The following is a 14457-nucleotide window of genomic DNA, read 5'->3' as shown; positions in this document are numbered from 1 at the left end:
TCTGGTGGGCAGCAGAGACACTCAGTCATACATATACATGACCCTGAAACCCCTCTCCCATCCAAGCCACCACATAACATTGAACAGAGTTCCCTGTGCTACACAGCAGTATCTTCATTTAATATTTTATTTATTTATTTATTTATTTTTTAGTTTTTATTTTTTAAATTTTAAAATCTTTAATGGTATGTGTTTAGATTATATTAAAATGAAATTGATTGTAGACACCGAAAAAACAAAAGAACTACCCCATGATCCAGCAGTTCCACTCCTGGGTATTTATTTTTGAAAAAACCCAAACTCTAGTTTAAAAAGATACAAGCACCCCAGTGTTCATAGCAGTTCATAGCAGCATTATTTATGATTGCCAAGGTATGGAAGCAACCTTAGTGTCCATCAACAGATGAGTGGCTAAAGAGGTGGCATGTATATACAATGGAGTATTGCTCAGCCATAAAAAGAATGAAAATTTGCCATTTGCAGCAAACGTTATATGATATCACTTATATATGGAATCAAAAAATACAATAAACTAGTGAATATAAGGATAAAGAAGCAGATATATAAAGAACAAGCTAGTCATTATCAGTGAGGAAAGGGAAGAGGGCAATGTAAGTGCAGGGAATTAAGAGATACAAGCTATTATATATAAAATAAGCTACAAGGATATATTGTACAACATTGGAAATATACCCAATATTTTATAAAATGTACATTGAAACTGTCAAAAAAAATTTTTAATGACTGCAGATATCTCACATACTAGGCATATTCAACATCTACTGATTAAGGATGACATAGTAAAAGAAAGCCATCATAGATATTTTTTAATGAACATATATCTTATTCCTCCCAGCAACATCTACATAAATTTTAAGAACAATGTATATATACATATATATATCCATATGAAACATTATATATCCAATATATAGAAAGTAATTCATGCAGATTCTTTGCAAAATACTACAAAGCCCTTTGATGCACTGTTGAGTGCCATAGTCTACACCATTCATTTCATACTTAACTTGCATTATGATGTTATTTTGTTGAATTTCCTCTGTTTATCCTACAGAAGCCAGCACTTAATAGAAGCTGAAGGAAGGAAAGAGTGGCGCTGGTTTAATGTGTACCATTGATTGCTACTAATCCTTGTATATTTTTTGTTAATACCTTGCTATAGGCCTCTTGGGAAATGAAGAGAAAGAGGAGTCAAAACCTTCCTTCAATTGAAGCTGAAACCAGCAACAGCAATTCAGACATAATCCAGGTGAGACAAACTTTGCTGACTAAATGATACCTTGAAATTTATTCACATTTGTAAAGATTAGAGGAACCCAAGAGGTATTTCACATTAGTGCCCAAAGTAACTGAAACATTTAATTGAATAACCTTGCTTTTAGGTGAAGAAACAGGACTCAGAAAAGTTTTGTTACTTGCCCAAAACTACACAAATTAGTGAAAATACAACTGAGATTTATGCCTCTTGACCACTAATCTGTAGTGTTTTTCATTTTAGTTGTCAAGGTGAGAAAGCTTTAATATTGTTCAGTTGCCCAGTTGTGTCCAAATCTTTGTGACCCCATTCTATTGTATTAATGTATACATGTATATGACATTATATATATATATATATATATATAAACTGTATATGTGTGTGTGTATGTATATAAACTTGAAGTTCATCTCAAAACCTACCTACATGCCCAAATCCAAAGCATATGAACCTTTCTGTAATTCATCGTGTGGATTCTTACTAGAAAGTATAATTCTAAACTGACTTAAATTAGGACACTGCCAAAAACCCTTCAAAGAGAAGTCTCTTCAAGAAATCTGGACACGCTTCCCATGGGCTTCTCTATAGACTGTGTGTCCCTGATTCTAACTTGGTAGTCAATATCAAAGGCCTGCATATTCGTACTATTCCACCATATACCCTAGCAGAGGTCGTTTTCCTGACTGAACCTGGTGTAAAAGTCCTTGGTTCGTAGGAAGGGGGCTTCCCAGGTGGCTCAGTGGTAAAGAATCCACCTGGCAGTGCAAGGAGAGGCAGGTTTGATCCCTGAGTCAGGATGATCCTCTGGAGGAAGAAATGGCCACCCACTCTAGTGTTCTTACCGGGATAGTCCCATGGGCAGAGGAGCCTGGCAGGCTACCGTCCCTGGGGTCACAGAGTCCTACATGATTGAGCGACTCATCATGCATATGTGGGAAGAACTGACACAAAGACTATGAAAAATGCTTTATCTGTGAAGCCATGTGGAAGACTTTGTTATGTCATACGGCACCCTTTGTGTTATATAAATAATGAAAAGATTCATTTGAATATTAGAATTTAATGTCATGAAAAAAATCTATTTGATACTTTCTTTTATCAGAATATGAATTTTATTACTCACTATAGTTCTCTTTGTACCTTGATTTCCAAGAAGCTTATAACTGAACTGTAATCTATATAAGAATAACTATTTTTGCGTAGATGGTAAGTTTTTGACGTGATGATATAAGTGAGAGTATTTAGACAAATGCCTGCCTCATTTTTCATGTGTTTAGGTAAGTTATCTCAAAATGCAGTTTAGAATTATGGATTAAGTTTTAATTACAAATGAGTCAATGAGAAGCACAATGTCTTCTAATTTTAGCCTAATTTATGTGCCCTTCAGCAGAAAAACATTGTCACAAGGTACATGGCATAACAATAATGGAGGTTTATTTTAAAAAGGTTCCAAGATGGAACATTTCAAACAGCACAGTCAACCCATGTGTGCCCATTTCCTAGTTCCAACAGTTATCAATTCATGATTGACCTTGTTTCATCTGTGTCCTCCCCCTCCCCGGTCACCCCCTTTACTCCCAAATATCATATCATTTCCTCCACAATTATAATTGTTTTAAGAAGGAATCTGAAAGGATGTTGAAAAGCTCTAGAAGTGATTTGTGAATGGGAAAAGGAAAAAAACCCCTCACATTGACAGGAAGGAACAACTAAATATAGGATGTGGAGGAAGTGAGCACCAACATAGTTTCAAAAGGAAAAGGGTCCACAGCCTCTGAACCTCTTTGAAGCCAAATGGATAGAACTGTACCCTTGCATATTACTCGTCCCTACCTGCTGTGCAGAATCTTCAAAGTCTTTGTGTGTTTTTCATGTAGCCATTGCTTTGTCACTTCTCTGACCTCTGCATGCAGCTTTTAGCAAGTGCTTTTTCACAAATGAAGTATAACATTTATGTTAAAATTGTTGTTGTCTTTTCATGTAATACTTCTCAAGTTCTTATGTTACTTGCATGAATGTGTGTGGTATGACTGATTTGGGTCCCTGTGATCCTAGCAGGAAGTCCGTTTGCAAATTCATGGTATCTAATTAATCTGGATAAACACTATACATTATCCAGAGATGCCCGTTAATTTTTCTGTGTGGCTGTGGTTGCAGCAATTCAAGTAGGAAATAATCGCTTCCGCATGTTTGTCTGCCTGTACTTTGTTAAACTTAGAAATTAAAAAAGATTGTTCTTAACCCCTGGGCTCCTCCCCAGTTATCTTCTAACTGTGGTACTTGTATGTGTGTGTGTGTGTGTACGTGTGTGTGAGCTTTAATTCTGACCGTGCACCTGTCAAATTTCAAGAAAGAGGGCACGCAGGGCTGCATTGGGTTATCCCTTAAGGAAGAGTAGTTGGCTACCCACCAGTTGCCACAGTTAGGTGGTTTTTATTTATTTTGATGAATTTACTGCAGCCTAGGGTCTTATTTTCAGGGGTCATGCTATTGTTCAGTCACTAAGTTGTATCCTTCTCTTTGTGATTCCATGGACTGCAGCATGCCAGGCTTCCCTGTCCTTCACTATCTCCTGGACTTTGCTCAAACGCATGTCCATTGAGTCAGTGATGCCATCCACCCATCTCATCCTCTTCTTCCCTTTCTCCTCCTGTCTTCAATCTTTCCCAGCATCAGGGGTTTTTCCAGTGAGTCAGCTCTTCGCATCAAGTGACCAGAGTATTGGAGCTTCAGCATCAGTCCTTCTAATGACCATTCAGGGTTGATTTCCTTTAGGATTAACTGTTTTGATATCCTTGCTGTCCATGGGACTCTGCAGCACCACAGTTTGAAAGCATCAGGTGTGATAGGCTCTAAAATATATCTTCAGTTCACCAAAGAAAGTCTTATCTCACAGAAATGATTTCACATTATCCAAACTCATAAGACCGTTGTATAATATCATAGCAGCCGTTTAGTCATTTGAGAGATAAACCCAGCCTCAGTCCAATTGGAAGACACATTCTGACTTTCACCGTGTGTTTTCTCCCTTTATGCCAGTCTGCATGGGTTGGCCAGTGCAGTTTGACAGCGCTGGTAAGCTATGTGCCTGAATATTTAAAGAGCTCCCAGCTAAGACAGCCTGCTGTGTCCACTTCCCTGCACAGGATAACTGGAATGATGTGACCAGTTGCAGCTGTAACACTGGAAGGGCACTGGCCCAGCTCCCTCATCCTGTGCTCTTCCAGTGTGTATTTTTTGTTGTTGTTGTTCACATTACATGGAGAACATCTCTCTTCTTTTTTTTTTCAGTACCCAACAGTAGGCTTTATATCCACTCTTTTTAAATATTTATTGAAATACTTATTGACTTACAACATGACATTAGTTTAAGGTATATAACGTAGTCATTCACTAGTGTCATAGATCGGGTACCATACAAAGCTATTATAAAACATGGAATGCATCCCTTGTGCTATATATTACATTTTGTACCTTATTTACTTTATAACTGGTAATTTGTATCTCTTAATCTCCTTCACCTATTTCACCACTCCTCCCACCTACTTCCCTCTGGCAATCACTGGTTGGTTCTTGTATCTGTGAATCTGTTTCTGTTTTGTTATATTTATTCAAATGAATGATCTGCTCAAGGTTACAGCAGTTTGATCTGTTTTCCTAACTTCTACCTCCTCCTACTCCCCTTAATCCTTGATTGAATGCTTTTTCTATTTCTTTTATCCAAGGCCTACGGTCTCTGGAGGCTATTTAAAAAAATATTCTTTCTCAGTGGGATAATCCTTATTTTGGAGTCACTTTTGATATTTACATATCATGTATATCACATTTCACATGCTCCCTAAGCATGAATGCATGTATATGCTTACATATAAATGAAGGTATACAACATTTGTCTTTATCTGACTTATTTCACTAAGCATAATGACCTTCACGTACATCCATGTTGTCACAAATAGCGAGATTTCATTCTGCCTTAGGGCTGAGTAATATTCCACTGTACGTATTACCACATCTTCTTTATCCATTTATCTGTCATTGGACACTTAGGTTGCTTCAGTGTCTTGGCTATTCTAAATAATACTGTGAATGTCTTTATTCTGATCAGCACATTCTGTCTTTTGTGTGTTGTTAATGTCTGTCCGTCTGCCTTCGGAAAGAATCTTTTTTTCATATTAGAGTACTTCATCTTCCTCTCTTCCAAGTTTCAGACACATGTTACATTGGCTCTTGTACCAACAGTTGTGCCATTTCAAGTGAAATGATAAAAGCATTGATTGTTTTTCAGATTTATATTGAATCCAACCATTGCTGATTATTTCAGTTATATTGTCATAATCTCCAAAGTCACCTCATTTGCTGGGCTCAAGGTTACAGCAGTTTGATCTGTTTCCTAACTTCTTCCTCCTCCTACTCCCCTTAGTCCTTGATTGAATGCTTTTTATATTTCTTTTCTCCAAGGCCTAATCTCTGGAGGCTATTTTCTTAAAAAAAAAATATTCTTTCTCAGTGGGGTAATCCTTATTTTTGAGTCACTTTTAATGTTTGCATCTCATGTGTATCACCTTTCACATGCTCCTTAATCCTTCATGGGGTGCTGGACTTCATATTCCTTACCTCCAGTTCCTTCTGATCACGCAGTTTGCAGGTGTCACTTCTGTGGCAGTTTCCCTTCTTTCTCTTCCTTTTTCCTTTTTGATACTAATTTATGCTTGGCCTTTCAGCCACCATGGGCCATTCATTTTCCAAATCCATGCAGTAAGAGTGTTCTTGATAAGACCTTGCTTGCATGTCATTTGGAGCTGCGGAAATATCCAACTGGGATTCAGTTAAAACTCCAGGCATTTTTTAGAGATTAAAAACTGTCATGAAAATAATGAGTTTTGTTTTTAAGGACATCTTAACCCTCTTCAGAATGCCCTACATAGCCATTCGATTGGACCTTCAGAGATGTTATTTGTGGGATCACCAGTCTGCGCTGCAGCAGCCTTCTTTCATTATTTAGCACAAGCTTGTTAGCCATGGTTTCCTCCCCCATTTCAAGGTAACTAGTGCAATCCAGTTTTTTAAATCTCAGCTCCTGCAAAACTGCATTTTTTTTCTGAAATTTTACTCTGTGTGTGTGTGTGTACTATGTGTGTTTTCATGGAGTTAGCCTTCCTTTTTCTGTGTGACCATGATGAAATTCAGCTACGATACTTCACATGTATCATCTCATCTAATTTTTTTAATAACAGAAGGGATATGTTCTCTTTTCATCCCCATTTTTACAGATGAGGAAAGTAAACTTGTTGAGGATCACACTCTCAGGAAGTGGTCACCTTCAACCCTAGCTCCCGCTTCCTTAACCTCTCCTCACTAGGACTTCTCCCTCTGTCATTCATGTCCGTGTGCTGACCCCACATCAGTTCAGCCAGGCCATCCCACGCAGATTGGGTGGAGTGCACAGATACTCCTTACTCAGAGGTCAGGATTTGAAGGCACAGATAAATACTGCATTGATTCACATTCAGCCTATTTTGGCTTAGATAGGTTTCCAAAGTTTCATAGATGGGCATTCTCTAGCCAAGAGTCTTGAATTCATTTTTTTTAAATCCAGTCATCATCCGTTCATTGCCCAGATTAAGCTAACTTCCCTTTAATGCATTTCTTACCTTATCCACCCCAAACTTGACCTTCTGTGTGCAAGATCTGATGCTTTTCTTTCCAGTCAACCTAGAATCTCATAGTAATCATCAGGGTAATCGTCTCAGGATTGATTCCTAGAAAGGAGAGTTTTCTCCTCTCCTAAGATTGTAAGTCTGATAATAGAGTTGTGATCATAACTGTACTATCAACCCCTCCCATGAGCTGGTGTCTCCTGACCCTTGGCCTCCAGAAAATATTATTTTCCATCTTCCATGCTCAAAACACACACCCTGCCCTCCCTTTTAATGAATACTGGCTATTCTGAACCGTTTCTGTCTCAGACATTTACACACTCAAGTGTAAAGTTCAAACATGTCCCAGTTAACTCCAGAAGGGGAGGAAGTAGAAATTCTTTTGCAGCACCTCTCACAGATGTCTGAGGAATCCAAGTCTGAGTGAAGCTTGCTAGACAGTTCTGCTTTACTGGAGCAATGCCCCGTGGTACTGTTGTAATTAAGGGTTTGTCTGAGTTCAATTAAAAGCTCCTTGTGCACTGTTCTGTGATAAATTGGCAGTTCAACTTTACTCCAGGCAAAAATTTGGCATATGAGCTCCATAGGACCCTAGTGCCCCTCAAAGTGATGTGATCTGATCACCTGTCATTGTACCATGCTTAATAGAAGCAATGACAATAAAAAGGAAGCAATAGGCTAGATTCTCAAGCATCTTGTCAAAGAGGTAAGCAGTCTCAAGTTATGTCACCAGTTGAGATATAAGGAGTGACTCTATGGAATAGACATTCTCGGGGATCTATTCCGAAAGGTGATGGGGAAAATTAGGTTGCCAAACCACAACAGATGGTCAGGCAAGCAAATGATCAATTAGCAGAATGCTTCACAATGCAGGAACCTGCGGGGAATAAAATTACCAATGCCAACAGTAAGTTAGAAAAGTTCAGCAAGAATAATTTTCTGAGACTCAAGTCAGGGTGATAAAAGTACTTTTTGTTACACACATGCTTTTGTTCCTCTTGGCACAGCATGTACTCCAAGTTGACATGATGCAAATTTTCTGACTCTAACACAAAACAGCATTTACCTTTTCCTATACCAGTATCTGTTGCTTTTCCATATTTTATAATAATCTTTCTTTCAGTTACTGCTCTGAATATCATTTGCTAAGGTAAGGAAAGAATATCTAGAGTATAGCTGTTTTAACTCAGGTTGGACCTGCCTGTTTAATAATCACAAACCATACTACCATTTTGGTTGGACTCGCCTTAGCCCTTTTGTCCTCTGTGGTCATTTAAGTTTTTTTTGCTTTGTACCTGGCCTTAGGAACACACTGACAGATGGATTCCTTTCATTTTTCAAAACCACAGACATTTAAAAAACTCAGTGGCCTCATCACCACTGACAGATGTATTTTGAGAATTTGACTATGGTGTCTCCAGGGTTTTCTCTGAAAGATGTAACCTCCAGCATTTAGTTCAGAGTGTGGCACTTTCTGGGGCTGAAAAAAGATTGATGAGTAAAGGAATGAGTGGGTGGAACCATCTTCCAGTCTCAGCATAAATTAAATCCTTTACCAGTTGCACCTGATTAGCTCTTTCTGGCATCTTTCAAAAGACGCCGATGCCAGCCCAGGAAAGGCATCAACCAACTCTGAATCCCTGAGGTCATTGACAGGGCCTCTGTGGGGTAACACAGAAGCTGAGGAAGGTCTGGAAGAGCTGATGAGTTCCCCATGTCTAGGTTTATGCTTTATGGTAGTACCCCCAAGAAGCAACCCAAATCCAAAAACAAACAAAAGACAACAATAAGTTTTAGCATCAGTACTGTATGACAGTGAAAATGAAAAGATGACTCAGTAACCCAAAAAAAGATTAAAAAAAGTAAACAACTTGCATAGCTAATCCCTAAATCAGCTGCATTCACCCTTTAAATATACAAATTAGATATATAAATTTTTCAGACTTATAACAGGAAAAAAATTTAGTAGGAAACTGCATTGATATTGCCATATGATTTCAGATGATTGAAGATGTGTTACTTTCAAAAGCAGGCCGTTTCTTAGTCCATTTTCCTGGTTGATGATGTTACCATTGCCTCTGTAGGAGCCTGTATTGTCCTGTGATTGTTGCTGACGGTATCAGAAATTTCAGATATAGCAGCCCCTTTATGAGATAAAAACCAGAGCTGCCCCAAGGGCTTTGGAGGAAAAATTGTCTATACTCAGCCTCTGCAGCATCATTCATCAACTCACCGACAGATTGACAGACACAAAGACTATATGTGATACCGCCCTTGACCTAGAGGGAAGTCTCGTGGGTGGATTATAATGAATCTAAATATTCAAATACCAGCTTGTGAACTGTCAGCAACCATACACCAATTTAAGACACATTTATTGAATCTCCATTAGGGATTTGGAAGGACACACACACATACAAAAACCATTATCTCTACCCTAGAGGAGCAGAAAAATTGGAAGACAATTTTACAAAACCACGAGTTAGCATTGTTTTATGGAAAGGAGACAGACTATGAATTCTGACAGATTGATCCAGGTTCACATTCAGCCCTACATGCCACATGTCAGCTGTATCAGCTCACGGTCTTCTGTTTTCTTACCTATAAAAGGGGAATGATGATATTACCTACTCTTAGGGTTATTATGAGAACTGATGGGATGATTTGTAACAGAATGAAAATAATTCTTTATATTATGAAAAACATTTTTAAAAACCACCTTTTGTAATTCCAAAGAAGGCAGTTGCCTTCGGCGGGGCGGGGCCAGGAGGTGGGAGTAAAGAATGCAAATTGAGAGAGTGACAATGCAATGTGGAAAAGAAGCCAGAGCTGAAGAGTGACCCTGTGTGTGTGGGAAGAGGTGGGAGGGAGGGAAAAGGAGGTAATCCCACAAGTAGAAAAACACTGGTGCTGTGGAACTGGAGAGTCTGGAGGAGTAGGTGTATAGAGAGAGATGAGGCAGCTAGCAACTGAAGAAGTAAGCTAGAGTGTTTTCATGGTAATTTTAAGCTGATTTTTGCCTTCTTTAAATGTTTCCTCCTTTTCTCAACAGAATTTTCAGTAAAACCGGTATATTTATTAATGCTTTGTACAGTTGGATTTGATTTTGGGAGATGGATTCAGGTGTTGAATTCTGTTTTGAAGTGTCTTGATAAGAATCAAGGCTGCTACAAGATTCTACTCTTGTCTGGGTCCCATAGATATGAAAATAATTAAAACTATTTGTAATTTACTTTTAATACTTCTTCAGGGAAAAGAGTATATGCTAGAGCAAATTAAAAAAGACATTTTGGAAAGAGTGGGAGTTGTCTTAAAATGTGGGAGAGACTTACAAGAAAAGGAGGAGAGAATGTATTTCAGGTTGAGAGGACAGTGTGGGGCAAGGCATGGAGGCAGAAGGCTACCTGATGCTCACAGGGGATTCTGAAGAGAACTATTTTGGTTCTTACGGAGGATGCTTATTAAGAAAGACTGAAAATATTTCCAGATATCTTAGAATCACATTGAAAAGAGCTTTGAAAACCAGTTAAGGGTTTGTACCTGAAGGAGAAAGTAGTCAGGACCTAGAGCCCAGTTTTGAGAAGGAAAGTTGAATAGTGGAGATTTTCTCTAAAGAATTAATTCTTTATGTTATGAAAATGTGATAGGCAAGCAGTACTGCAAAGATGAGAAACTAAGGATGAAAAAACCAAGTTGGAATCTTCTGCCTGGAGATTTTAGTACAGAAAGACAAGGGATATTGAAACATTTTGAAGGAAAAATAGCACAACCTGGAAGGGTGTATGGTAGATTAAACCATAAACAGTGATGACAGTTTTGAGATGGAAACCTGAAACAATGATGTCATTATAAATATAAAGAGGACTTGACCAGAGGAATCTAAGTGGGCAAGGGTGGCACTGAGGATTTGAAATTTTAGCAGGGTCAGTGTCCTTAAATCAGTTGAAAATAACTGGGGCAAAGATGTGGAGTTAGGGTGGCTGATGCAGTGAAGCCATTGTTTGCATCAGTTCAGTCAGTTCAGTCGCTCAGTTGTGTCCGACTCTTCGCGACCCCATGGACCACTGCACGCCAGGCACCCCTGTCCATCACCAACTCTCGGAGTCTACTCAAACTCATGTCCATTGCGTCGGTGATGCCATCCAACCATCTCATCCTCTGTCGTCCCCTTCTCCTCGGGCCTTCAATCTTTCCCAGCATCAGGGTCTTTTCAAATGAGTCAGCTCTTCGCATCAGGTGGCCAAAGTATTGGAGTTTCAGCTTCAACATCAGCCGTTCCAGTGAACACGCAGGACTGATTTCCTTTAGGATGGACTGGTTGGATCTCCTTGCAGGCCAAGGGACTCTCAAGAGTCTTCTCCAACACCACACTTCAAAAGCATCCATTCTTCAGCACTCAGCTTTCTTTATAGTCCAGCTCTCACATCCATACATAACCACTGGAAAAACCATAGCTTTGACAAGATGGACCTTTGTTGGTAAAGTAATGTCTCTGCTTTTTAATATGCTGTCTAGGTTGGTCAAAACTTTCCTTCCAAGGAGCAAGCGTCTTTTAATTTCATGGCTGCAATCACCATCTGCAGTGATTTTGGAGCCCCCCAAAATAAAGTCAGCCACTGTTTCCACTGTTTCCCCATCTATTTGCCATGAAGCAGTGGGACCAGATGCCATGATTAGTTTTTTGAATGTTGAGCTTTAAGCCAACTTTTCCACTCTCCATTTTCACTTTCATCAAGAGGCTCTTTAGTTCTTCTTCACTTTCTGCCATAAGGGTGGTGTCATCTGCATATCTGAGGTTATTGATATTTCTCCCAGAAATCTTGATTCCAGCTTGTGCTTTATCCAGCCCAGTATTTCTCATGATGTACTCTGCATATAAGTTAAATAAGCAGGGTGACAATATACAGCCTTAACACACTCCTTTTCCTGTTTGGAACCAGTTTGTTGCTCCATGTCCAGTTCTAACTGTTGTTTCCTGACCTGCATACAGATTTCTCAGGAGGCTGGTTAGGTGGTCTGCTATTCCCATCTCTTTCAGAATTTTCCACAGTTTAGTATAATTTAACCCCCTGAAGTTTTATTTGAGGGATTGAGTATAGACAGAAAAATAATAATTACCAGGATGAGTTGGGACACAGAAGGATATCTAAATCAAGAGGGAAAAAATTCCAAGGGACTTCTGCATGCTTCTCCATATCAGTAAATGTTACCATCACTCATAGCTACTCAGGCCAAAACTTGAATTTCTCTCCATCTCTCACAGCCTGTACTTAACCTATCTACCGATCTTACTGACTCAACCTTCAAATATATACTCTGTTCTGTCACCTCCATAGCTACCCGCTTGGCCAATTCACTAACATCTCTCACCAGGACCACAATAATAGCCCTATAAATGTTTCCACTGCTTATTTTTGACTCCGCAGTGTGAAAATCTGAGTATCTCATCCAAAACATATCAGATTATGCTTTTGTCCTAATTACCAATAGAACCTCCTGATGGCTTGTTTTCGAGAAAATATTACTGAAGTATAATTGATTTAGAATGTGTGTTAATTTCTTCTGTACGGCAAGTGACACAGTTATACATACGTACATACGTATATTCTTTGTCATATTCTTTTCCACTGTGGTTTGTCACAGGATATTGAATGTAGTTCCCTCTGCTATACAGTAGGACCTTGTTTATCCACCCTATATATCGTAGCTTGCCTCTGCTAATCCCCAACTCTCAGTCCTTCCTACCCCTGCTCCCCTACCCCTTGATGCACAAGTCTGTTCTCTATGTCTGTGAGTCTGTTGTCTCATACATATGTTCATTTGTGGGGTTATTTTAGATTTCACATGTAAGTGATGTCTTATGTGTACTTGTCTTTCTCTTTCTAACTCACTTCACTTAGTATGATAATCTCTGGGTCCATCCACATTGCTGCAAATGGCATTACTCCATTCTTTTTTATGAATGAATGATATTCCGTTCTTTTTTATAGATGAATGCTGTTCCACCACTTGATCCATTCATCTGCCAGTGGACGTTTAGGTTGTCTCGATGTCTTGGCTACAGTGAATAGTGCTGCATGAACATAGGGGTTCATGTGTCTTTTTAAATTTGAGTTTTGTCTGGATATGTGCCCAGGAGTGAAATTGCTGGATCATATGGCAACTCTATTTTTAGTGTTTAAAGGAACCTCCATCGTGGCTGCACCAGTTTACATTACCACCAACAGTATGGGAGGTGAACCCTCTGATGGCTTCTGCTCACATTTAGAACAAAATGAAGTGCCCTCCAAGGCCCTGTATGACCTGGCCTCACCTCCTTTCTGTCCTCACTGCCTACTACTCATTCCTTCTCTCACTTCACTCTAGTCACCCTCATCGACCTTGGCCTCCAACTCTAAAAGTTTATTTTTCCTTCACGTCCTTTTCCCTTGTTCATAAGGCCTGGACTCAAGTCCCCACCCTCAGCGATACACATGGATTTTCTTGACTTGCTTTTTAACTCCCTTTTTTTCTATGAATATATGGAGTGTCAGTTACTGACGTAGATATTGGAGATACAGCAGGTAAAAATTAGGTCCTACTCCCAGCCTTCATGCTCCTTCCATTCTAGCGGGGGATCTGACAGCAGACAAGATGCGTAAGTAACCTCTGTTGCATGGTGGGCAATGGTAAGTGCCTAGGTGAGAAATAGAGCAGAGGGAGGGGTAGAAGTGTCCTTGTTGGGCGATGAGAGTGAGAGCGGTTTTATATAGAGGGGGCAAGCAAGGCCAAGCTGAACGAGGGTGTTTGAGGAGAGACTAGAAAAAAGTTGGGGGAATAAACAAGTCCACAGCAAGTCCAAGACCTGGAAGAGGCGAGTGTGGAAGAGAACTGTGAGCCCAGAGAGGCTGCTGTATAACTTGATTCACTCTCCTCTCAGCTGCGTTATTTTCTCACAGAACTTGCAGAGTTACACAGCTGTCATTTTTCTTGTTTAGTATCTTTCTGCCTCGCTAGAAAATAAGCTCCACAAAGGAAGGACTTTGTTGTCTTCATCATAGCAGCATCTGACCCATGCAGGAAACTCAACTTTATTGAATACATTAATGAACCAAAGGGAGGTACCTAGAACATAGCATTAACTATGAGAGAGTAAAACCAGGAAGGGTCTTGGAACTCGGCAGGAGGGCACAAACTGGCCTGGTAGCCTTCATGGGTCCTTGATAAGATGTTTGGGATGGGTGTGGAGGGGCAAGGAAACGGAGAGAAACCGAAGTGATATCAACAGTTCTCAGGCTTCCTTAAGGACGGTTGAGAGAAAATTGTTACACAGTTGACTATGATGTGTTCTTTCTCCTCTCTCCAACTTTTTTATGATTTATTTATCCTCTTAAATAGATACTTCACAAAACTGAACATGTGGTATTATGCTGATCCCTTGCATCCCTTGGAGAACTGACAAATCCCACTCTACTCATTGTTAACATAATTTTAATTAAGGTATCTAAAACCTCTCGTTAAGACTTAACTGTAATCTCATTTACT

The 14457-nt window shown here is 39.4% G+C and overlaps 1 protein-coding gene across 2 annotated transcripts in view; it reads left to right on the top strand.

Moving 5' to 3' along the window:
• Positions 1-14457, top strand: part of MORC1 (MORC family CW-type zinc finger 1) — a 169449-nt gene that overhangs the window by 124319 nt on the left and 30673 nt on the right. For both annotated transcript variants that reach the window (XM_060417526.1, XM_060417522.1), the window contains exon 20: positions 1184-1270. In XM_060417526.1, the coding sequence (XP_060273509.1) occupies positions 1184-1270 (87 nt within the window). The remainder of the gene's footprint in view (positions 1-1183; positions 1271-14457) is intronic.

This window comes from Ovis aries, chromosome 1, assembly GCF_016772045.2.
Source record: "Ovis aries strain OAR_USU_Benz2616 breed Rambouillet chromosome 1, ARS-UI_Ramb_v3.0, whole genome shotgun sequence".
NCBI lineage: Eukaryota > Metazoa > Chordata > Mammalia > Artiodactyla > Bovidae > Ovis > Ovis aries.
The sequence above is the reverse complement of the archived record's forward strand: the minus strand, read 5'-3'. Positions and strand labels throughout refer to the sequence as shown.